The sequence below is a fragment of the Equus asinus genome, chromosome 2 (genome assembly GCF_041296235.1).
Source record: "Equus asinus isolate D_3611 breed Donkey chromosome 2, EquAss-T2T_v2, whole genome shotgun sequence".
Classification (NCBI taxonomy): Eukaryota; Metazoa; Chordata; class Mammalia; order Perissodactyla; family Equidae; genus Equus; species Equus asinus.
Window position 1 is genome coordinate 141,145,721 of NC_091791.1, and position 26,731 is coordinate 141,172,451.

At 33.3% G+C, this 26,731-nt stretch overlaps 1 protein-coding gene across 15 annotated transcripts in view; it reads right to left on the reverse strand.

Annotated features, from left to right (window-relative positions):
* Positions 1-26,731, reverse strand: part of TCF12 (transcription factor 12) — a 348,762-nt gene that overhangs the window by 44,899 nt on the left and 277,132 nt on the right. For 11 of the 15 annotated variants that reach the window (XM_044764823.2, XM_044764824.2, XM_044764822.2 and 8 more), the window contains 3 exons: positions 1,825-1,930; positions 662-801; positions 230-374 (listed from right to left, as the gene is read on the reverse strand). The exons of 1 other annotated variant lie outside the window; for it this stretch is intronic. In XM_044764823.2, the coding sequence (XP_044620758.1) occupies positions 230-374; positions 662-801; positions 1,825-1,930 (391 nt within the window). Of the gene's footprint in view, positions 1-229; positions 375-661; positions 802-1,824; positions 1,931-12,411; positions 12,976-26,731 lie in introns of those variants that run through there. 3 more of the 15 variants (XM_014839457.3, XM_014839455.3, XM_014839458.3) reach the window with 3 other exon arrangements.

Sequence of the window (26,731 nt, forward strand, 5' to 3'; positions counted from 1 at the left end):
TCACATCTGTCACAAAAAAACCAGCAAATATTCTGCACGTGTTGTACTTAATAAGCTAAGGTAAAGCTGGGGTCCTTACCAGTTTCTACATTAATGAAAATCAAAAAGTTTCTTTTCTTCCTTTCTTTCATTTTTAAACTAAATACTAAAAATATATTGAAAGATGTGGAGTTCACTGAAAATTCTCAAATTAGGTTTTAGGGAGTTTTGCCAACCTAAAAAAGCTCACCTAGAATGCTATCTGATCCATTGATAGGAGGAGTGTGAGAGGCAGCAACATAAGGTGAACTGCTGGTACTGCCGCGATGGAAGCTGGACATTGGTGGAAGACTCGTGTTTATGTCTGTTGGTGAAACTGAGTGTGGAGGATAACTCTAGAGAAAGTAGGAAAGAGATAGGATCTATCAAATACATTTTCTGAATAATATGCACATAGAACTGGACAACTATTCAAACAGATCAAAAAGAACATCACAAATTAGCAGCTGAAGAGTGCTACTATTATCTTTTACTTTTTAAAAAGGCATGCTAAATGCAGTAAGCCTAAAATATTTCAAACTTCAGAAGTTTTGGCAGAATCAAATCTTAAACTTGTAATCCAAAAAAGAAACACAAGTGAGGACAAAGTGTAGCTGCACCCTAGTCATGTGTCACAGCCTACCAAGCGGTCATGTGAATGAAGGCTGCCATAACTACTGGATTGAGACATGTGGGAAGTGGAGGTCCCCAGAATTCCACCAAAACCAGGCTGGCTCATCCCATTTGATGAACTCCAAAGGTCAGAAGAATTGTGGGTCCCATCTAAGACAAAAAGAGAAATATAAAATTTTCCTTAGCTAAAATTTTTTCTTTTATTTTATGATGCTCTCCAGATATTTTTTCCCTCCCCTTTCTAACCTAGTCTTCTGTCTGGTTTTCTTCTTTCTAAACTGTATAATTACTATTTTAAAAGAAGGAATAAATCTTTACAGTCAAAGAGAAAAAAAGTAATCCAACTGTAGTAGGTAGGTCATTATAAAAATCTTCAGAAGATCTAAATTCGTATCAATGAGATAATAAAAATTCCAAATTTGGGGATAGGTGGGGTTTACTTTTTAGTTAAGTGGTATACCCATAAATATACAAAAAAGTTCTCAATCTAAAACAAGCAATGTACATTATATAAAACATTCTGAAACTGTGGAATAAAGAAGTTTCTCTAATAATAAACCATAGTAATTGATAATGACTATATTACAGTCAGCCTTCAAATAAAATGTTAGCAATGACTTCACTCACCAATATAAAGTCAAGGAACCATTTATGTAGTAATTTATAGCTCCCATAGTATATGCTTCCTATAGTCCAAAACCACAGGAGACCAAACAAAAATGATTTGCTAGACATGAATTAAAGGAAATGCAACACTTTTTCTCTCTTAACAAGTCTTATTCTATGATATTCACTATTTATATTGGTAATTCTAGAGAAGATATGAATCAGTAATTTAAACAGGAAACTAGAGTTGTTAATAGCTTTCATACATTTAAATTCTAAAATGAGAAAGAGCAGCTCTACTCATTTTTCTCAATTGAAGTCCTTTATAAATTCAATCAATTCTAGATGGGCATTCCAATGGTTTGCTGGATAATCCAACTCCATTGCAGTCAGCAATAAATAGGACCGGAAAACTTTAAAACTAAATTTTAATCTACTTCAGCCAAAAATACATAAATAATGTCTGAATTCCTATATAAGTATTCTCTTTTCTCACAACTTAAAAATATTAGCTAATATACAATAGACAACTGCTGTAGTATTTGACAACTATTTGGTAGTACTTACCTTGCATAAAGAAAGTGCTAGCAAACATACTGGTTGGTGGCTTGGGAGATGGATAACTAGGAGATTCACGGTTGAAATCATCTGAATTTGGGGATGGTGCATATACCTTAAAATTAAACATGATATTTAATTAAAATGTAAATGACTATCGTATCCCTAATGTAAAATGAGTTTTACATTTCATAAAGAGACTAAAAAGGCCTATCCAATATCTATAAAGACTACCACAAATCCAAAGAAGCTGTTTAAGTCCATATAAATACTGTCTAACTTGGTTACTATCTACATGTTTGTTTTTAGCCAATTACTAGAGAGAAATACTACTCCAAATATCCCTATAACGCATCTTTGTGTGACAATTACACCAGATGGCTTAATAAAGTCATAAATGTTGACTTTGCTTACAGAACACATATCCCTGCAGGCTCATGATTCAAAATATGACGGTGGAAACAAATGTCTTTTGAATATAGCATAAAATAAAATTGGGGCTCATAAAATTTATTCTTTTCACTGTTACAAGATTTATCAAAATCAAAATAACTTAGATTAAATGTTACTGTCTTTTGTTACTATTAAAAGATAACCATGAAAGGCACAAGTGTTCAAAAACTTCCTAATTTAGTAGGGTTAGCAAAATTAAAACCAAATTCTGCTGAGGGGTTTTACTTCTGTTATTTCAAGTAAACTTTCAAGTCTAGCACAGCTTTAAGAAAAATCTCATTTAATTTGTTGGAGCAATATTAATTTCCTTTGGTAAACTTTTGCTTCAGATAAGCCAAATATGAACATTTTGAATTGGCAAATGGCCAACACTGTCATTTCTCTGGAAAACTAAATGGGCAGCCATATAACCTTAATAATCAAAACATGATCAATCCATTCTCATGATGACTACTGAAATCAAGAAGGAAACCAAATAAATAATATGTATGGTGATGCATGTCTGTAAAAGTAAACCAGGCATCAGGAAGAATGTCTGGAAAGCAGTTCTATTATGGACAGTATATGAAATATTTCTTTTGTGTAGTTTGATAAGGGTTATCCGTTAAATATTACTTCAAAATAAAGAGCCTAAGTGTTCACTTAAGTGGAAGAAAGCAACTACCTTATTAAAATTATGGGAGCATGTGTAAAAAATCATACACACATTTTCTCTACAAGCAGAAAAAGTTTCTGAAATTACACATCAGAAACTTAATAGTTACACCTCTGGACTTAGAATTGGGAAGGAGGACATTTACTTTATGCCCTTCCAAACACAAAGTTTGATATTTTTACCCTGAACATACAGTTCTCTGCACTAAAAAAAAGGTTAAGAAGCACATACCAAGATTAAAACGAGAGCCGAAAATTACATCTACTATCATTTATATTCCTTTATTCTTTCTCTGAGGTATTAACTAACTGTAAAGACTTCTGGAAAATTACCTAACTTCTGAGACTCAGTTCCTCATTTGTAAGATGGTGCTAACAGTACTTGCATCAGGGGCTTAACAGGAAGATGAGATGAGATAATACATATAAAATGTTGAGCACGATCAGCACTAAGTATTGGCTAATAGTATTATCTTTCTATCATTCTTATAGAAGCAGCTATACTGCTGTATGTTGCCCCTGTTCAGTCCTCAAATACTGTTTCTTAGTTTTTGTCTGACATGATACTACTTACATATACAATTCATCCAAAATAAAAGGTTAAAAAGTCCATTTTTATTCTTCCTGCTAGTCATGCTAATGATAGCACATGTGTGTCTTTTTAATGGACTGGCATTCAGGTTAGTTTCCTACCTTTCACACCCCACAGGTAAAAACACACACCTGTGATACCTAAGAAGTCTGAGACAAGATATATTCCTAAGAATTATCCAGAAGGATTCTAAATAGGGAAATACGGCAGATAAAATGGCTTTTTCATTATACACATTAAACATATGTTTCTAGTTTAGAGCTATTACAAAAAGATAGTGTTAGGACGAAATAATTGGGTACATACAAATGTGTTTGGAATATATTACATAGGCTGATGGGCAGGAAGAAGTTTTCAGGAAAGGAATTTTACACCATTTTTCTTTTAATCAAGTTTCAGTGTCTAAATTTAGCCACAGCGAGATGTCCTCTGTCCCCTTTATATATAGATTTTCCCAAAACTGGCTGAAATCACAAGGAAAAAATGAGTAAATCCATAGATGTAGCAAGAAAATACAAATGAGAACAAAATTCAAAAGACAGCATTAGAACATATGCTTTTTGTCACAAATGCTTATTTACTATATACACCATCACTGGTCTGAAAGTACAAAATATAAAATTCTCTAAATCTATCCAAGTTATAGATTGAAACAGTACGTAAGCCTCCCACTGATAATTATGAAAACTGGTTTTGATGTGTCATTTCACACAAAAAATCTACATAATTTGTCAAACTTATACAGAATTTGTCAATTTATATTTCTTTATCCTTATTCCCATTCAGTTCACTGTATTCCATTCATGATACACTTGCAATTAAAATAATTCTAAATGTTTGCATTTACAAAAGCAAAAAAGGGGATAAGCCTGACTTTGCTTTTACAAACTGCTGTCAGATAATGGTTAATTGACGGACAGAAAGCAAGAAGGCCAAGATAAATAGAAGAGACTTGCTTACTCTTATATAAAAATTCTGAAGCTGTATGGAGAAAACAGGGCTCATTTTAGAGGTAAAGTTGTTTTTAATATTAGTCTATAAACAGATTTTGGGGAAAAAAGCCCTTTTAAAGGATAGATCTCATAAATGAAAATGGTAAAAAGTCTAAACTACTATAAGTTTATTGTTTATTTAGTAACTTAAGTTCAAAGTTTTTATCATAATAAAAACATTTTGAAAAATACGGTTCTCAAAGAGGTCCATTTAACAGCATTTCTAACACAGGCCAAATAACTCTCCTTCTGGTATCTTCACCACAGCTTGCAGAGACATAGACGCAATGTTATGAAGCAGCAGTTGTGCCAGTCTTGATTTCTCAGATCAAAGAGCTCTTGCGGCAAAGCGCAACTGATGTGGTCTCAAAGACTTTTATTAACTCCAGATGTAGGGAAATAGTCAGCCAATTCCACAAAAAGAGTAAGTCTCTTTCAGTTACAATCAGTACTGGCCACAAATTAAAACCAGACTGCTTATGTCATCTGATCACCTGCACATAGATGCCAGTTTTTTTCTAGTTAATGATCTAATCATACGTTTAAATCTTAAGTATGATTTTGTATCACAACAAACAACCTTAAAATTAACAGAAAGGAATATACATGCTTTAAGATTATTAAACTTTACCAAGAGTCAAACTATATTAAAGAGAAATAGAGAAATGGGACAATTAAGTAATTTAAGATGTTCTATTAAAATGTGGTCGATACTTAGAAATTTTCTTTAGAATTCTAGCCACCATTTCACAATGTCAAGCTCACAGTAGTTATCACGGGACTGTCTTTCTTCTTTCCAAAGCACTTATATTTTCTCCTCCAGGAATGGCACTGAGAGAAACTTTTTGAGTGTCTGGTGAATAGAACCATAACACTTATTCCAACTTGAACAAATATAACTGAAAATCTAACAGACACCTTCCTTTCACTGTTAAGACTGGTTGAAAAGAACAAATCGACATTAACAGTGTCTTTAATGTCCTCATCCCATCTACCCAAACTTACTTTTTAAAAGTGATAGAGTACTTGAGGGATGAATATTTACAATTACCCTTTACAGCGATTACACAATTATCCTTGGAATGTTTTAGCTCATGTAACCAATTGGAGTCAAGTTAACAAAAACAGATTTCTTTTTTCCTGCTTGGATGATTCAGTTTAGTCATATGGATAACCCCAGATTCAGGGCAGACCAGTCTCTGTTTAGCTCTAGAGGCTGGAGCTGTGCACTGTGCTCTTGATTTCAATGCATCCTTCCTGTAATTAATATTGGAAACATCCTTGCGAGGTAGGGAGGCATACTGATTTTCTGATAGTTATTGAGAAAAGATGCAAAGAAATAGAAGTTTTTGCTAAAAAGACAGTTTTTCTTTTTATATTGTCACATCCAGTCATGAGTTACAAGACAATGTCATTCCCCATGCTTTTTAAAATAGATCTCATAGCCTGTGTGGTGGTTGATATTTTTAAATGTCCCAAATGATCAGTTGGTAATTTTTTTTAGTTTGTGAGAATAGCTATCTATCTTAATTGAGATACCCTTTCACAGAAATTAAAGAATGCTTATATGAACACTGTCCAACAGAAGTTTCTGTAATGATGGAAATGTTCTATATCTGTGCTGAACAATACAGCATCCACTAGTTACATGTGACTATTGAACACCTGAAATGCAGATAGTACAACTGAGGAACTGAATTTTTAATTTTATTTTAATTAATTTATATAGTCATATGTGACTAGTGGTTACTATACTGAACAATGAAGGTCTACATCACTTTTACTTACCCATCAGTTTATTTTGAGAGAAATATTCTAGGAGTCTTATAATTCCAGGGCCTATGAAGACCAAAATCAGCCTAAACTCTCAATCATTTTGGGAAGACCTTCACTTAATTTGGAAAGAAGAAAGAGAGAAGCATATTCATTTTTCTAGACATGCTCTAACACAGAAATTATGCCCAAGTTTCATTATGTTTGGGATTCTGTTGGCTCTTTTGTCAAGATGGTTTGAATAGCAGTTCTCTTTAAGCTCCAATATGTTAAATATTATTAAACACTTCAATACATGCTAACATGGACTGCCAATATGTGAAAAGTTTATGTTAATAGAAATCACCTTCAGCACAATTTTTATCAACTTATCAAAATAATAAAACAAAACAAAATCACTTGGCTCATTTACCCTACCATTATAATTTTAAAATAAAAATGTGATTTTATGTTCAGGAACATCCACTTAATTTATCTGATATTTTATATAATTATATTTTATATTAAGCAATAAAAATTTTATAAGATCTAGCTGAGTAGCTAAAACTTGAAAAAAAAAAGTCTAGGTCACTGGAAAAAAAGAGAACCTCAACTCAAGTCAAATCCTTTAAAATCTGTAATTAAACCTCTGGGCCAATAATTTTTAAAACATGCACATTTAAGACTCAACACTCAAAAACCAAGAAAGAAAAACCAGGTAATTATTGTAAGAATTTATTTTTCAGTTATTGCTGATTAACCTATGCAAATTCCACACATAGTAATACACACAAACAACAGTTTCCATCTATTTCTGAATTTTGTGGGATCAGAATTTAGTAAAAAGAGGCTGTTTACAAAGAGTAAATAAAAACTTTGCTTTAATAATTATACTCCAGATAAGAGAAATAGGTGTTAGAACTTAAAGAAATTTCCTTAAAATGATTTATTATTGATTTTTCTAATCATTTGGGATCCATTTCTCATAAATACTGATCTTATATATACACTGAGATAAACAGCATATCTTTACACTAAATGGCACAATTTTAAAGTTTCTGAAATGTATGTCTTCCCACTTTCCTTGCTCCTTCTCTAATCAAAATGAAAACAAACATAACCCCAAAGAAAAAGAGACTAAAAATTTAAATCTATAAAACAGCAGTCTAATTTAAGAATTTCTAAATAGCTAAGAATACTTAAACAAATGACAGATTTGATAAATATCTCAATGCTTTCACTATTTTAATATTACATAAAAACAGCAAATTGTACCATAAAGTCCAATCTACTACTAGAGCTTTTATGGCAATTCCAAGCCTAAAGGGGAAAATATTTAGATAGTTCTAGTACCAAATACCACAAGAACTGAACCAAAACACACCACAAAGCAAAATGTCTGAAGTACAAGGACTAACTCAGTGACATACAGCCATCTCTAAGGAAGATTTTTACCTAATTAGTCTGCTAAAAACACAACTGCAATTTCTGTAAAATGGATAAATATATGTTTATATTTTCATAAACAAAAGGACTAATATCTTTTCCCACGAATTTCTAGAGACATGTTTAGGGGTGACATAAAGTAAAATTTCCTTTCTAACAACAATAAGAAAAAAGAATTCCAGCTTTTAGTACAAAGTAGCTTAAAATCAATTACTACTTCCGCTGTCTAACAAGCAGAGTTACCGGTTTTCAATTGAGAGAAAAATTTCTTCTCAGGTAAGTTAAGCACATTTTCATTAAACGCAAGTTAACACCACTGGGCTTATTTCATCACCTCTTTATTGCAACTGTTATCATTTTTATAATAACCACAAATTTTTTCCTGAGAGATAAACTGGAATTTTTAAGGGACTAGGTAAGAAACTTGCAAGCTCGGAAAATATACTGAACAAATCAATGAGGGTCACTTTCTTAGCTACCTACTTTTAAAGATATTTAGATCCAACAATACAGCACCTGATCCCTTTCTTTAACATGTTCATGAACTAGTGGAAAGGGACATAAACTTTTTTCTAAAACATTAATAAAGCTGACCAGTTGCAAGATATTCTCCTGGCAGGGGCTATAGTTTTAACTCACTGGTATTTGTGCCCACTTTTATCAAGAAAAAAAGGCCTTCTTGGATTCCTATCTGGAATAGAGTCTCAGATATTTTTGGTAAAGGGAAAAAATCAAAGTACATTTAAGCTAAAGTCCTTGTCATTCAATGTCTTTAGCATTCTACCTTCAGAGAATTCTTAAATGACTTCATGTTTTCCTCATCATATAAATGTTCGATTTAACTCTACTGGGCCCACAGACAGCCTGGAAATTTAAATTAATTTAATTGTACTCCACTCTCTCATGTTAATTAGCAATAAATCCCCAATGGAACAGAAATGTATTCTATATACTCTCACATTGGTTTCTGTGCTTCTATCAACTGAAAATGTTTATTTGAAGAATAAGTCTTAGGAGTATTTACAATGTAATTTTAGCTAATTGCTACTCTAATTCTTATGAAAATACAAATTACGTGGGCAGGCAGGTGCCAAAACCAGGGCTAAACCAATTTTCAGCACTATGACTTCCATTAGAAGAGGAGACCTGATAGTCTAATTTCCAGTTTTTTTAAACATATCTAAGATAGTTTTAAATTCTTCATCTTACACAGAAAATAATAAAAATTTACTTGACTGACCATATCAATTAGCATTCATGAAGCTATTAGTCTGATCATATATGCGAAATATATTTAATTGCAAGAATGGCCTAGTGTTTATCTCAGTTACATTTTCTTTCCAATGTAGTAATTTTGAAATAAATGGTAGTAAGTATAAATGAAGTTTGGTCCTTTGCTATGGAGACTAGTTTACTTGCTCTTGGGGGATATAAAAGAGAAAACCTGCTCTTGGGAGAGAGATCTGGGTTCAATTCTGGCCTCAGCACTTACTGGGTGGGGCTTGGGCAAGTTACTTAACTTCCCTGAACTTCATTTTCCTTATTTATAAAAGGAGGCTAGTAACAGCTAAATGACAGAGTGGTTGCAAGAATTAAATGAGGTAAACAGAAAGTCCCCAGTATAGTTCCTAACACAGAGTAGCCCTCACAATCATGTTAGTTCCTGTCTCTTCTTTCCCGGATTCCATACAGAGAAGCTCAATATTCAAAATGTCTCTCTAAGCTTGAGTTTTAAAACTTGGATATCTATGTTGTCTCTAATAAGATTAAAATAATCCGCTGATACAATTAAAAGAGCATCATGTCTGTACTTGCTGCAATTTTTATACCTGGAACACTCTGTAGCATCTTCAGTTCAAGGCCTAGAAAATGGAGGCTGATCAGATCAGAGGAAGGCTGAAATTCCAGAATCCTCAAGGTGAATAAAACGGGAATCCTCTCCTCCCAAAACTTTCCTTCCTTTACCTCTAAGACTTTCTACCTTTCTGCATAAAGGACACAATTTAGTCATATCAATGAGAAAACTGAATGCAGGCTAAGTTCTTTATACATAAAGAACCTCAGAAACCCATTATTCCTTGCTATTTTTTAAATTTCAAAAAATAGGTAATTTTCAAAATGGTTTTAAGTCCCCTATTTATCATAAACATATATTAATACTTTACAGTATGATACAGAATACAGCTACACAGAAGCTACATATGATACAGAACATTAACCCTTTCTCTTTTCAAAGAGTGGGAAAAATAGGGTTAATATTTTTGGCTTTTCTTTTCTGAACATAGATGCCCAAGTCTGTTATATTTCCAACAATACAATACCAATAAATAAGATTTATTAATCTTAAATAATAAAATATGAAAAGGCTCTTCTCTGGTTAATTTGAGTTTCTTCTTAGAGTCTGTTCAGTCTTATTATTAAAATACCCCAAACATCCTCAAGTACATGGAATCAAGTTGAAAATTTAAAAATAAAACCTGGAAAAAAAGGAAAACCTTTTGCTTAAGACCAGTACCACTCAGAATTTCTTGCTCTCCTATTAAATACCCATAATGGGCCCTTAAAAATGAAATCAGTGTGAACTTATTAGCATTTCAAAATATTAACCTGTCCTATCATCTTGAAATAAATTGATAAAATGGGATTAAAGAGTAAGCTTAAATTTAACCTGTTCACTATGAGAATTACAGAAAACTTTCATAACTCAAGTGAGAAAGTACATTTCACTTAGAGTTTGGAAATATTAAAGTGCTAGGTTTTACTATAAAGCATTGACGGGAATGTAGACATTTCCCCATATATACTAAGATGAGGTATTTACATAGTCTTTGGATAATGTAATTACATACTACATGATTTTCTTACTGAAGAGTTATAAGAAAATAATAAAAAACTAGGGTGGTAAAAATAGAATACATATAAGACTAGAGCCTTATGATACAGAGGACTAAGACAATATATCATCTCTTTAGGCATTTTTCAAGAACATAAAAGTGAACTTTGACCTATATCAGGCACCAGCTATCAATTTTCAGGCTACACTTTTCTACCATACCAGCTATGTCATCTACAGTAAGCCTGGAAATACTTAATACGATCAAAGCTGTTCCCCCGCCCCCCCCATGTAGAACAAAGAGAAATGTTGTAATAGCTCTTGAAATAAAATCTAAACTTAATTTGAGTTATAGTCTCTCTGCTTGAGGGATCCTGCATAACTAATTTTACTAACCTCACACAAACTATCTTCAAACAGACTATTTTACTTAGAATTGGACATAAAAGAAAAATATTTTCACATTTGAAAGACAATTGGCTAGGAAATTATATAAAGATCAAGTAATTTCACTTATATTGCCTATCAAAGTCTACCTCTCCCATTCTCCAAAGCTCTGTTTACATTGGCAGTGTGAACACATACTTTTTAATGAGTTTAAGGATATTTTGGCTTGATTATCATCTATGAAGAAAGCTTACCCAAAAGTTAAGACCCAAATGCTGGAGGCCTTACTAAAGCAGTCAGAGAACTAAAAAGTGCTTTCACTAGTTCTCACGCACCCTGGTTAGAGCCATATGCTACTTTAAAACATCTTCAAGTGGTAAAAAGGGAAGGGACAAACATATCTGATTTTACACCTATTTTAGGAAAACGTGGTTAAATTTTCTTTATAACTTCAAACATTAACATTAAAAATGGCTCCACTCCTGATTAAAAAAAAAAATCACTAAAGTCACATATATATTTAATAAGACAGCTGAGGGAAAAATTTCTTTTAGAAAGATTGAAGAAGAAAATATTGAATTCCTGACATAAACTCAAAATTGTTATTTGTTAGTATAACATTTTATAATGTTTATCAAGTATCTTACAAAGATAATGCCTATCGAATCTTCCAGAGAAGTTCACTTTCTTTTTAGAATTTATAAAATCTTCTGCCTTAAAGATATTTTTCAGAAACACACTAAATAATCAACACCAAGCAATTAATTTAAAGAACAGAAAAGTCTTACTTAGCAACACACAAAGGTATTATTTTAAAACATTTAACCATGTGCTATAAATTGACCAGAAATACATTCTTTGGAAAATGTATAAATGCATTCTTTGAAAAATAGTGATTTATTTTATGAATCTGTACAGGGTCAAAATTCTAGTTTGATTGGAAACAGATGGTATCCCAGTAAAGTCAGGCTCTGGACCTGAAACTCCAAACAGGAAATACAGCCCTCACTAGCTGACTGTTTCCCTAATCATTCCCAGAGCTTCATACTTGTTATTTTTATGAATATCCAAGATGACTTTCATCTTTCCCTTCTATCTACAAAGCATCAAATAATCCTCTCTTCTTTCTATATGCGTATATGTGGGTGTGTATTTTACATATAGATTGTATGTTTACAATATAAGAAAACAGTAAAACAAATGTACTTTCAACCTCGCTGCTAGTAAAGAGATCAGGCATTAAAAATAATAGCTCACAAATTCAAGTTTATTTTCCATACTCTTTTAAAAACGAAAGCCAGTAACTTTTGAGTAACTGTGTCAAAGACACAACTTTACTGACACTACTTACAAAGAAATACACAATCTAGATATATTGCAGAAAATGATAAAACCTCACAATATTTTAGTAAAAAGCAATTAATCTACATTACTTTCCACGAAATAAGCCAGTTAGAAGCTATATGAACAAAGAGAAAAAGACTTACCGTTTTCCCATTGTAGTAATACATCAAAGAATTGCTGCCCATTCCAGGGACAGGATAAGCACAATACATGTTGATTTTGAAAATGTTACTGTTTGCAGCTAATGCACACAGCTTCTCTCCAAGACATACATCCACACAGCCAAACCGAGTTAAGTCTTCAGCACTATGCATCCACACATGGATCTACTCAAAAGGAACTTATGCAAAATAGGACTGAACCAACTCACAGAGCAGAGAGGGAGAGTTTATGCTGTAAGTAACCTCTTTCAATTTCTATCAAGTCCTTGCAATGGTGGAGGATACCAATGAGACAAATTTTTGGGGTATTTAAAAAAATAGAAGTCACAAATGCTAAATAACGAAAAGAGATATAGTGTCCTAGAGATAAATATCCCAAGGAATTATTAATTTTGTCATATATATGCTATCTCTCTCTCTCTCTCAAAGAAAGGCAAACTGACCGATCTGTTGAACTGTTTTTAGTTTTAATTACATAGAGTTTCTGTAGGCAGGGAAACCTAGCTTGCTACACACCTCTAGCAACATTACCATCTGGTGTGGGCTAAAGTTGCCTCCAACTTTGATAAACACATGATCAAGCAATCAGGAATTGGAAACACTGAATCATGTGTAACAAGAAGGATCCAGACAGTTAAGCCCTGCACAAAATCACTTCCTGGAGAAAGCCGACCAGTCAAGTAAGTACCTCTTACCTAGCTAGAACCATGATTTTTTTTTAACTTATAAAAATCATGAAAAGATTTGAAAGGAACACACTTCATGAGAAAGTGCAGTTCAAAAATTAAAAAAATTATCTTGAAAATAAATGACATTTTAAAAACAGAAATATTTAATAGAAATTTTCAGTCAAACTCCTTAAATTCCTCATTCACAAGGCCAATTAAAAGTACATAATGGGCTGTACTCTTCTTGAACATCTAATATGTATTAAGCAATTCAGTAATTACATGGAAATAACAAGCAAGGTTTTCTTTTCCCTTATATGAAAGGATGGTGTGTATAACAGACAAAATACGCACTCTAGCTGATAAACTAAAAAAGGTTTCTTAGAAGTTTTTCCCTTCCTCTAAGTTTATTGTTGTTCTTAAGGAATACTTTAAATATTCATATTTTTATGTTAATGCTCAAACTGCTCAAAAAGGAAAAGTAATCAGTGTGAGAATAAATGTCTTAGATTTTCAAAACTTAGAAGTCAAGAGGTTTTAGATATTCTCTGCAAATACATGTTTCTCACACACAAATACATTTTGTTATTTAAAAAATTTTCAATTTGTCTTTTGGTGTAGATTCTAACCCAGAAAAACAAAATAGCAACTTTTCTCTCATTTCCCCTCATCAAAACCTCTTTGTACCACCTCTTCTCCTGCGCCTTGTAGGTTCTACCAGAACTGTGTTAACCAAAGCAGAGCTCACAAGCTGCAAAAGCAGCACATTACTTTTCTTAAGGCAACTTTCCTGAAGCAGAACTCCTCTAAGAAATATTCTAGGAATATTCAATAAGGGATCAAAAAAATCCCCCATTCTTATGAAACATATTGATCAAATTATAGTAATAAAACGAAATCAGACAATATGGCCAGCTAACTTCACAATGTTTTAAAAGCTGATGGTATCGGAATAACAATAAAACCTCCCCACACTCTCCAGATATAGAAAAAGGCTCAGCAGCAGCTGCAAAAGAACATCACTGTACAGAAGACTATTAAAATGCCAGGCTGCAGAGTGGTCTGTAACTTCCTCCCTCCTGAGAGACCACAAAGACCCATTTCAATCCTTAGAGAACTGTATAAAAAGCTTTGATTTACAATTGACAATGCCATGCCTTAAAACCATTCAAGTAAATTTTAGTTGTTCAGTGACATAGTCTTTCTTGGACAGAACAGCTACTCTTAAAACAAAAAACAAAAAACGGAAAATCAACCATCTAAAATAAAATTTCCTTTTTCTCTTAATGATTAGAAATAAAAAACTTACTTCTGAATAGAAATTGAGGAAGAATGGAGGGAAAAGGGGAGGCACAAAGCACTGACAAAACTTCAACATTTTCCAGCCTGAGAAAACTTTTACACACTGGTTAAAAAAAAAAATCCACCTACTATAGTTAGGCTCATTTCTCTGGACTTGTTGTCTGATAAAATAAACAGCAAAATGTAAATCCAACTGTAATCTTGACTATTAAGGCACAATGAAAGTTTCAGTATTTCATCATCAGTTCTTTATTTTAGAGGCAACTATACGATATTCTAAAAAGGAATAAATAAATATTCAAGTAAAAAAGAAGTTCAGAGTAAAGCCAGACAGTATAACCATTTACTGTTCTAAAGCAGTTTTTTAAGCAACTGTGTAAGATTTGCTGTTAAACCTGAAACCTGAACATGAAACATAATAGTTTCCAGAGTTGAGTAATTAATTAAAAGCTTTACTTCCACTTTTAAATCCTCCTCTCAAAAACAGATACAAAATGCATGTGTGTATTTAAGCCCCTCTCCCCCACATATAACACATTCACTTAGTATATACTGCTGCCTAAATTGAGAGTGGATATAGAAACCTAGAGAGATCTACATATATATATTAAACTCATTCCTCAAAAACAGTAAATCATCAAGAAAACTGGTGGTAACCTAAATAAAATGTTCCCATATTCTACTTGTATGCTATGGTAGAGTCTTTTAAGTTTGTTTCTCCAAAATATCATCTTTTTGAGGGCTGCCTTACCCAAAAGAAACTAAAACTGGTTAATATAGACAGTCATTTTCTTTATCACAATTACAAATTATCTTCTATGAGAGTCTTTTTTCTCTTCCTCAAAAATTTTTTTAAAAACATCTAGTTTAATCTATGTAACAGCTGCAGCACAATTTTTTTCTTAAGGAGAATCGTATTACAGGAAAAAAAATGCATATAGATGGATCAAGTGCTGCTCAGTCAACGCAGTTGTTTAATCTTTGCCTTCTCTTTTAAAGGAACATGTCAAGGGTTAATCCTGTGACTCAGTCTGACAAAACGAGTCAGCTGGAGTCAGGGCCACTTTTTAAACCTGATTTCAGACAGACATGCAGTCCACATAGGAGCTCTGAACCATCATGTACTTTTTATCTGAACTGTTTCCACCCACAATTCTACAAAATCACTTATGTGTTGTTGTAAGAGTGTGTGATCTGACTCAATATTCATGCTACCCAGTCCAACAATCAAAAAAATCAAGTTTTATAGCAAGATGGGCATCACTGTACACATTAATAAAAATGTCAGAGAACCCTGAAAAAAATATGATTAGGAGCCACACATCTTTTATTAGCAAACTGATGATTCCTGGTTTGAGGATTATCACATTTCACTGATTTTCAATATGCTTCCCCCACTTTAATGGTTCAGGATGTGATGTTTATTGCCATACCAACTGTCAAACACAGACCTAACCTAGATAAGAAAAAGCTATAATGTGCTTTGCCAAAGCAATTGACTGCTTTACTGAAGATTTAGGAGACGTTTTCAAAAAATCTCCTAGGTAGGGACTTTCTAGAACTTCGGTCTAAATTCCAGGCCCCCATGTAAAAATTTCCTTCTTCCTTCTTAATTTTCTGTTGACTAGGAAATAGCTCTTCCTGGAGAGCTATGCAAAATTTCTTGGGATTATCCATGCAGTATTTAATCTGTTTCATTGCTCTTTTTTATTCCTGATGTTTAGATCACTACAACTCTCATATCTGTTTTCTAAACTATCCTTAAGGAGGATTGTTTTGAGTGACTTAAATTCTAAAAAGTTTTCAAGAGAAAGTTTTAATTTAATTGAATTACACTCTTGAATTAATTAATAAAGGCTCATTAGTGGTTAATTTTATTGTACATTTTTCTAAAACAAGCAGGCAACATTCCAGTGTTCCAAAAGGCCAGAAGATCTGGCTGGAAAAGTAAATCTAAAACTCACTCATAGGATTCCTCATGAAAAATTTCAACATTATTTCTAAGTGAATCAATTCCTGGAAAACAAGACTTTCAGAGTGATAAATGAAGCCAAACACAGTTCACATGTGAATAATTCCACAAATTAACTCTATTTTCCTAAAGCATGAAACTCAGTAAATAACTAATAAATTATTGGCTGCAAAGGAGGTGAGGATGAGGATAGGTTTAAGAGGATAATAAGTGAGAGAATCTACAAGTGGACAGATTCAAAGAAAAAGACTGTTCCCCAATGCCTCCTCTTCCTTATTTCACTTGCAGGGAGATGACTTGCGAGTGAATGCTGTCTCCTAAATGTGCACTGTTTTAGTTAGCCTGGCTAACTAAATCAGACACCAAAATTCCAGGTTTCATATCTGATCATTATATTGCAATTTTTCTAGTATGTGCTGCTTTGTAATTAAAGTCATTCCAAAGTGTTCAGGAAGTTGGTCTTCTGGTCTTTTTCTAATAGCCTCACAATTTAGAAAATTTACTTTTGCAAAAAAGAAAACCAAAATATAAAACTCTAGTGAAATAATGCATCTCTCTCAAACTAACCACTTATATTCAATGCCTGTTATTTAAAGATAATAACGTTGTTGACCTAAAATCATATAGTGCATCCTGTAATTCAACAATATCACTCTCATCTTGCTGACACCAATCAATCAAAAGGCTTCCAAATTCTGTCTTTTCACTGTATGAAAATATTAAAAATCAAAGACCTGATTTTGTGAGTTTTACTCAGGTGATACTCTGAAAAAACTGTTCCAATTATGGTTTAATTGTGAGTACTTGAATCTTCACCAAAACAATAATCAGAGTTATAGTGGATGATATTATAGATTGGTCTGAGCACTGGTACACAATATATTTGGTTATTGGCTGGAAATGAGGAGCATCAATACACACATAAACAGACACTTCTCAGAGCAGAGTAAAAACACATGCTAACATTCACAATTCATATCATTTATCTCAGACATAGAACATCAGATTTTTTATTGTCTTTACAAAAATCTCAAGCCTAACTTGAGTTTTAGAAATGCTTAACAAAATAGAAAACATCTACTTGTACAGCCAGTGGAAACAATCAGCTATAGAAATTGAATTTACAGGGCAAAAGAACACTTAATTCCCCTTTTGACAACCATATGACTATAAAGAGGATGTGTAAAAATAGTCATACCTTCTGGAGGAGAAAGCAAATAAATCTCTTTCTGAGGTAAATAAATAGTACCCCTCTGACATCAACACAAACAGAACTGACAGATCATACAAAGCTTCTAAAAGGCAATCATTAGACACTCCTTCAAACGAGATAGAACTATAATTACCGAGAACATGTAAAACCTAAAGCAAACTGCATGTTTCTTTAGATCATAAACTCACTATGACAAAGAAGTTTTCCTTGGAATAATTGAAGCGGATGGGTCCCCCTCCATAGTAATTCCTGCATCTCTTGGCTGTCCATTTCTTTTCCCCTATGAATTGCAGTTTGTCACTTCCCATTTACTACTTGAAACAACATGGTAAAAGAATCACTAACTTATGTTGCAACTTGATAATTTTCCTGCAGATGGCTCTATAATCACAGGACTGCTTAATGGGGTGTGTGTGTGTGTGTGTGTGTGTGTGTGTGTGTGTGTAAAAAAAAAAAAAAAAAAAAAAAGATGAGGAGGACACCCAGGTTTTTAAATTCCTCAATAAACCAGCACTTCTGAAGAGCTTTCAAGACTGGGACAAGGCTTTGCACTATTGACTTATTAGGCAACCTAATGACAAAACAAAACTGTAAGCAAACAAAGCTATTATTTTACATCATGTGTAGAAGGTAAACAATTTGGTCTTGGGTTGAGTTAGCTCTGCCTTAAGGAAAGTGCCACTAGTTTTTCTGTTTCTTCTTCTGACCTGTGCAATTTTTTTCTTCTGAGTTGGAAAGCACCAGATCTTTTCAATTTATGAGAAATGGAACAGCACCAAGATATTCTAGTCTAAATTTATTTTTAAAAAGACCAGAAGTAACATCTGCATTTTACTCCGAGTCATTTCAAGAATCTCTAATCCAAAGCTCTAAATAACTTATACATTAAGTTATTTCTGGCCCCCAATCTATCTTTTGTTTCAGTAAAAATTCTTGCCAGTTGTGGTAATTTTTAATACTTCATACCTTTACTTAATTAAATATTGAGAGTCTACCAAATCATCTTGCCTCATATTTGTAATGATCAAGTAACAAAGTAGAGTTAATTTTAGCTACAGTCACAGGAAGAAATGCAGATCCTGAATTTATGAAAAGATCTATTTTAAAAAAGAATGGTTTCTTACTACTAAATTCTGGTGGCCACTCTCAACAAAAGCCAAATAATACTTCCTTTTGAAAACACATCTGAGAAGGGTATAACAAACAGGAGAGGAGATGGGAGATGGTGCCAGCTCAACATAGAACAAAGAAAAATAAAACTAAAGTTTGACTAATGTTTAGTATGCTTCACTGGTAAAGGCAACAGGCCACTCCAACAAGTATCCTTTACCAGACTGAGTGGGAAAGAGATGCAAAACTTGGAAAGAAGAAATCTGTTAAGGTACTTGTTCTATGGATCTACATGACAAGTATATAGTATAGGGCAGAAGTATTCTCCCTACCAGTCATTAGTACTCATGTGAAACGGGCTGCTCAGGCTCCAGACACTGTGGAGTCATACCATATGATAAAAAAGAGCACTGGAATGGGAGTCAGAATATGGGGATCCAGATTTTAGCTCTGCTTCTTAGGAGGTATGAGAGCTTAGGCTAGGTCCCTGAATTTCCCTGAGCGTAAGTTTCCATTTCTGCAAAATGCGGGCATTAAACTAGGCCAAAGATTTCCTAGTCATTTCACCAGTAATAAAACCTTTTATTACCTACTCCACCCCAAAACACTGAATTCCTATTTTGAAAGATTTTTGTCTCCCAAACTCTTTTTTGAGTTATAATGAATATTTTTCCCTGTTTAAAAAACAAAGCCATGCAACTTCCATTCAGAACTTCTGGTTAAAAGAGAAATGAAGCATTGCCATGCTGAGCTTAAGTAAAAGAAATCTGATGTTTTAGATAGATGGATAACTTTATTTCAGTAAACTATACAACTTATTAGATTTTCTGAAATATTTTACATCTTGTCATATTACTATTTTTGAAGACCCAGGGCTATGACTTACTGGCATTAATGATACCCAGTGTTCACACCAATCTTAAATGGTATTTTTACAATCATATTTGCAAGTGGCATAATTAAAAGTCTAAAGCCTCACATGAAATGAAAGGTTGATCTAAAAGGGAATCCAAAAACATAATTACAACTTCTCAGTTGTAAGCTAAGAGACCAACTGCTTTGTATTCTAATAACATTCATGCTAGCAAATGAAGTATTTTTATAAGGGGTTAGTTATATATTTCCATTGCCTAATAACATTTTTATTTAAAACTAACATCTTTTTAAAAAGCTATGTAGTGTCCAGAACAAAATGGTAAAAAAAAAAAAAAAAAAGAAAAGGATTGACATCTTACCAATAGTAACAACTCTTACCTAACTTGATCACTGTTCAACTAGCTCAATAACAATTTTGGTCTCTCAATAATGTGCAATTTGATCTACAAGTCAGACATTTTATGTTTAATATAGCAGCATCTGGAAAATAAAAGATTTTTGGCCATGCCCTTCAAACGAACATATAAGCCTCTACAGAGATGGCTTTCTTATAATTTTAGCAAGGAACAAAGCATTAAGGAGTCAATAGGGAGCCCATCTTAAGTAAGCAGGCTGTGGCTCCTACACTATTCTGTAATAAAGAAGCTGGGCCTGTGATTTGCTTCTTTGTGCCTTTTGGCTGGAGAAATTTAGTGGATCAGTAAAAGAGACTGTTACGTGGATTATAAAGAAAGGTGACTGGAACGAATATGTAGGTTGGAAAGTTTACAGGGTACAATAGGACAGTAAAGGGTGAAAAGCAGGTAGCAATACCACAGTACCTTTACAGGTGTGTGATCTTGAGGACATCTGTTTGCCCTAACATTGGTTATTTCAGAACTGAAATAACTGATGTGTAAGAAAGGTTTAAACTGTGTAAATATCATATGAATATAAGGACACAATTATCAAATGCTAAGACCTCACAAGGAAAACCAAATGGAAGTCTTCCTTTTTCTAACCTATCTAACTGAGGGAAAGACTATGCCTATGTAAATGGGAAGAATATCTGTGATCTTTGCCACTGAAAAGATTTTCACTTTTCTGATGAAAAATCGGACATTTTTTTTTCCTCCCTGAAAAACTTTTACAAAGTTTAAGTAAGTTAAATAATATAGATGATTAAAATATACCTGTAGGTCTCCTTGAAGGACATATTAATTTCAGATTACCCAGTATGTTCTTTATATCTTCTCTGAGTCAACTGAGCATGGGCCAGGAAGAAACAGCTATGGCTGTATTGCTCATCATTTGAGTTTGTTCATTTATTCAACAAATATTCACTGAGCATCTATTATGCACCTACGTGCTGCAGATAAAGCAACAAACAGTATAAAATCCCTGCCTTATCAATTTTCTCCTGGGTGAGAGAGATAAAGAATAAACAAATTACACTACATCAGATGGTAACAAGTATTATAGAGCAAAATACAGCAGGGAAGGAGAGAGGGTATGATGGGGGCTTGTTGCCATTTTTTATATGATACATCACAAAAGATCCCAGTGATAAAGTGCTTTGTGATCAAAGAGAAAAGTACGTGAGAAAACTAGCGATGTGGGTACTAAGGGAGGTGTGCTCTGGCAGAAAGAAAAGTAAATGCAATGGCCTCGAAGCAGGGGAGTGTTGATATTTTTAAGGAATAGTAAAGAGGGCAGCATGGCTAGAGGGGTCAATAAGTGGAAGACGAAGTCTGGGAGGTAGCAGTAGACAGATGAGAAGGGTCTTGAAAGCCATTTTAAGCACTCTTGTTTTACAGTGATAAGAGATGCTATTGGAGGATTTGGAGCAGAAGAATGGTATCATCTGACTTAGATTTTAAAAGGATCTTCCTGGTTTTTAAAAAAAATGACTGAAGGAAAACTGGGAGACCAGTTGGGAGAATGTTGCCATAAGTTCAGGAAAAAGATAAAGGTGGCTTGGATAACAATGCTAGCAGCAGATGGTGACAAACGGTCAAACTCTTGAAGATAATTTTAGTGTGGGAAGATAACCACTGTTTCACTTTTCTATCAATGAAACCGTAACTTTTTTTTCCATTAGGGAAAGTTTCCTGTATTCTGGTTTTCCATACTCCTCTGTCACATGAGGATCATGATCCTGTATTGTTAACTAGGTCAACCCTAGCACGCTATAGAGTAATGGCTGAATTATCCGTAACTTGCCTGTTTAGCAAATTTACTCCTATTGTGTATAACGAAAAGTTAATTGCATAATTTAGGGGAAAAATAGGACAAACAATTCAGTTTCTTATACAAAGAATGCAAATTAACATATTTTTGATGATTTGAACAGCCCCAGCCTGAGCAGAAGGAAGTTGAAAAGTACAGCTCAGAGGAGGAAGTCATTAACAGATGATGTTCCCTATTGTAGATAACATAAAATAATAGCTTCACAGTATTTATCTTTATCCTTTTAATTGAATTCAAAAGGCATTTCCTGGATACTCCATTATTTGCCCAAAGGGCAACAATTACTTAACAGAAAAAAATTTAAAAGTTACTTCTTTCCAAAGGTCAAAGTTTTCTCTTGACTAAAAGCATCTTGAAGACAGGGTACAAGGTCCATGCTTTATTCATACTTAAAATCCTTCAAGCCTAAAAGAATTCTTCATTCACAATAGCACTTAATATATATTTACTGACTTGAATAGAATGAATTCATATTTCTCTCACTGGAGATCTACTAAATGGAGCCCACCATAATAGTAAAGACTTTCTAATTCTCACTCACATTACTGGTTTTTGCAATTTATAAACATAACTTGATTTCAAATAATGTCAAGTTTTATTACTTATTTACTAAGTATTATTTCTTGTTAATACTAGCTGTCATAGAGCTAGAAAAAGGAACTAAATAAGAACCCTAAATATTCAATTAAATTTATATAGATTAAAATTGAAAAAGTGAATTCTCTAGTCATGGGATAGAAGATTCTCAAGTCTTGTATGAAGCTTTTATGTTTAGAGAGAAACATGTCACGTTCCAAGAGAATCTGTTTCACAATCATACTTGGGTTGGGACTGATTCTCAAGCAGCTAAAAACCACCTTTTAGCTTTGAGTTCTAAGAGAAAGTTGGACCAGGATAAAAGATGGTGATTGGGTACATATATGTAAGTTTAGGTAAAAAATTATAGTAGGGCTGTTTATGTCACAGTCAAATTATTTAAATACTTTAAGCTCAATTGTTTCAAATAAACATTTACTAATAATATATCTACTTATGGGCTTACTTTTGATGTCATAAAGTATCCTGCATATTACGACCTAAAATAACATTTAAATCCTAGAAAAATTATGATGCCATAGCACCCACTTTATACATTGAGGCTCTCCCACTATCCTAGTCAGGTACATTTTAGAAGGCAAATAATGGTCCTGGAAAGTTTCTGTCAATACAATAAACTCTGGCCCAGTGTCCAGAGCCTTAAGGAAATGATGAAGGAACTAATGTATATCAGGTAATGGATCCAAAAAAACTCCCAGGGAACACGCCTAAAAAGTATTTAATTCTATTTCTCTTTGGGTTTGCTTTTCATAGGAACATTTATGAAGACGGTAAGACTGTATCCACTTTAGGCATATACTTGTATTCTTTAAGTCTAATGCTGCAATTGGTAAATTATGGCTGTGGGCCAATTGTGGCCCACCACCTGATTTTACAAATAAAGCTTTATTGGAACACTGCCATGCCCATTCATTTATATATCATCTGTGGCTGCTTTCATGCTCCAATAGCAGAGTTGAGTAGTTGTAACAGAGATCATCTGGCCCACAAAGTCGAACGTATTTACTACATAACCCTTTACACAAAAAGTTTGCCGACTCCTGGTCTAGCACACTGAAGAAGAGCAGAAATATAGGCTATAACAAGGAGATAAGAAGGTTCTATCAAATTTTCCAGAAATATAATTTCTAGAAATTTCTGAAAACTAATAAAATGTTGGCATATTATAGATATACTGGGTTATGTATTAAAATAATTGCAGATAATGAAAATACAAAAACTTTGAATGGCTAACACTTTAAAATTTAAAATCTATTCAATGAATATAAACACAAGAGAAATTGGAAACTATCCTGGGACTAGCAGTGTTTTTAAAATGATTAAAACTCTAATCATAAACTTATCCATATAGCATATATTACCGTCTTTGAAATTAGATATACTACAAGCACAATAAATGACTTCGCAAAGTAAAATCATTACTGGTTAAACAAAGAGAGTATCAGTGATAGCAAATTTCCTGTCAGCAAATTACTTAGGATGTAATAGTCTTCCCTAACTTAGAATGAAATCCAGAGCCCCAAACACCTCAGTGATAAAATTTGGAATTTCTTAATTTATTCCTTCTTTCCTATACTTGAAAAAATAATCCTTGGTTGTATTAGAAAAAAAGAAAACAAAAAAACTTCATGGTTCTCTTGATGCTGAACATCCAGATAGTGGGTTTAAACTCTAAAAGCATTTACAGAATTCAATCACATATCCTTTAAAAAACATGCAAGCTACACAAACACATTGGGTCTTATCCAACATCAGAGATCTGAAACACAAGCAGCTGAAGAGTTCAAATAAACCTTAAAAGTCAGCTCTGAAATTCAGCCATATTCTTTCTTCTTTAAAAAGAAATAGTCAGAAAATAACAAATATCACTGCGGTTGTACAACCACATCAGTACAAATAATTGGATACATAGGACTTACTCACTGGTTACTTTTCCTTCTGTTTTTTGACTTGAACTCAGATCAAAGACATTACTGGCTCATCACAAAAATGAACATCTTAGAACTATGAATTAAAAGCCTATTATCTATACTGATACAATCCTCACACTGTTCTGAACAGCACTTACTGTCAGCATAAACAGTGGTACTTCTTCTTATTAATGTATGAAGAAAATCTTTTATTCAATAACCAAACTGAATATAAGTTTGGAATGGATTATAGAACCATTCCCTTTATATACTAAGATTTTTCTGCTCGTCTGACCTAAAGGTCAGAGAAAGTTATCAGCCACTTTGGAAATTTTATATCATGGTAACCTTCAAACAGAGAGAGCTTATCTAACAGCCAGAAATAAGAAACTCTTAAGTACCTACAGTTGTTCTGTGCCCTCTATGCTTGTCTGCCAAACGAGCTAAGCAAACACCTATTCCAACTCATGTTCAAGAACTGGAGGGTGCACTCACAAAGTTCAGCTGAAGCTGGTGCTGCATGTAAAATACTGTTTTTCCAGAATCACTAGGATGCTTGCTAGTCTTAAAGGCATTGCATAATTGTCTATGAACTGTTATCTCAGCTTCCTAGTGACTTCTATAGGATACTCCCTTTGAGAGTATTCTACTTGCTGGTCATGTCGTTATTTTTGTATATAAACTGGAGGTAACAGTTTCTCTATAGTTTTAACCCTTGACCTTTTTCTCACTAGTTTAGATATCCAATAATCTTTTAAATGGTAGTTTTCCAAGTTACTCCTTTCTACCAGCCCCAGAAAGTTGTATTTGTCTTCTCTTTCCTATTTAAAAAAATCCTGTTTAGCCACCCTCAGGATTTAATATTCTCACTTTTTCTATTTAATAGTCTTACTAATTCTCTTTAGTATGTACTACAAGAAAATACTAGGTCACTGGGCATGGTTTAGCTGTCTTTGTGGTTTGGGAACACCTCAGGATATCTCCAATCACCTCAAGGGCTGCCCCTAAAATTCCAAATTTATTACTGAAAATGACTCAAAATTCACATTAATTAAAAGAAAGCCATTACCAACAAAATAAAATCCTGTAAAAATTTTGGGAAAAAGGAATGCATCATTTTCTAAACTATAGTCAATTACGAATCTAAAGGCTACAGAACTCGGTACTTGTCTGCAGCAAAGCAAGAAAAGGTGGAGTCTAAGCTGCTTTGATTCATCTCAGAAACAATAAAGCGCCTTATGGGGGGAAGAGTTAGAAAAAATATTTTTTCTTGATGGCTGGGGTGGTAAAATATACTTTGAGAGTTTAGATAAAAAGCAAAGACATTATCTGATTAAACGGTAATAGCTTTTGTGGGAAAATATACACACTCAAAAACAGAGGACAAAAGACAGCATGACATTTGATTAAGAAACAAATAGATTATGTCAACAGACTATGTATGGGACTGCAAACTAGTTATATTCAAAATGAATAAGACATGCCATTTTGATGTAGAGTCAAAAGTTGATGTTCAAAAGATGTTTTCAAATGCTATTGAATAAGAACATAACTTTAGGAATTTGAAACGCTTTAGAGAGCCACAAAGATGTTCAAACAATGATTTAAAAAAAGCATAGACTCCTGATGGTTCAGAAAACAAAATTAGTATGAATTCTAGGGACAGAATTTTCCTCCTTTTATAGATTCCTTTTCTGAAAATGAATGCTTTCTAAACAACAATAGCAGCTACAACTTACCCCTCACTCACTATGTGCCAGGCATATACATTACATATGCAAGTCTAGGTAACATAATAGTTTTTTTTCTTTTACTATAATATTTATCCTTCCTTATGTTTTCAAACTTTGCTTTTCAACAAAAATTTGGTAAGAATGAAATGCTAAAGTTCCTTTAAATTTCAAGCTGTAGAGATAGGAACTAGAAAAATAAACATTTACTTAGTGTCTACTATATGCCAGGCACGTATAATACCCTCACACTTAACACTTGAGATAAGCATTATTATCTCCTTTTACAAATAGAGACTTAGCTTTCAGAGAACTTCAAAGGAATTCTCCAAGGTAATAAAATAAAAAGCTGCTGAGGCCAGATACAACCCATCATCTCCTTGACTGGGAAGTCTGTGCTTTTCTACATCATCCTTTCAGATGGTGGCATCTTGGCTCTATGTGCGATCTTGGGCAAGTTACTTAGTATCTCTGAGTCTCAATGTCTCATTTGTAACAAGAGGATATTAGTTACCTTATAGATTTGTGTGGCAAAGATTAAAGATTAAGATGATACAGATAATGGTTAACATAGATCCTCATACATCTAAGTTCTGTACCTCTAACAGAGTGACACTGAGGCTGTAAAGGATGCCAACAAATATACTGCAAATGTTTCAGTTTTTTCCACAAACTACTAGGAAAAAAACACGACT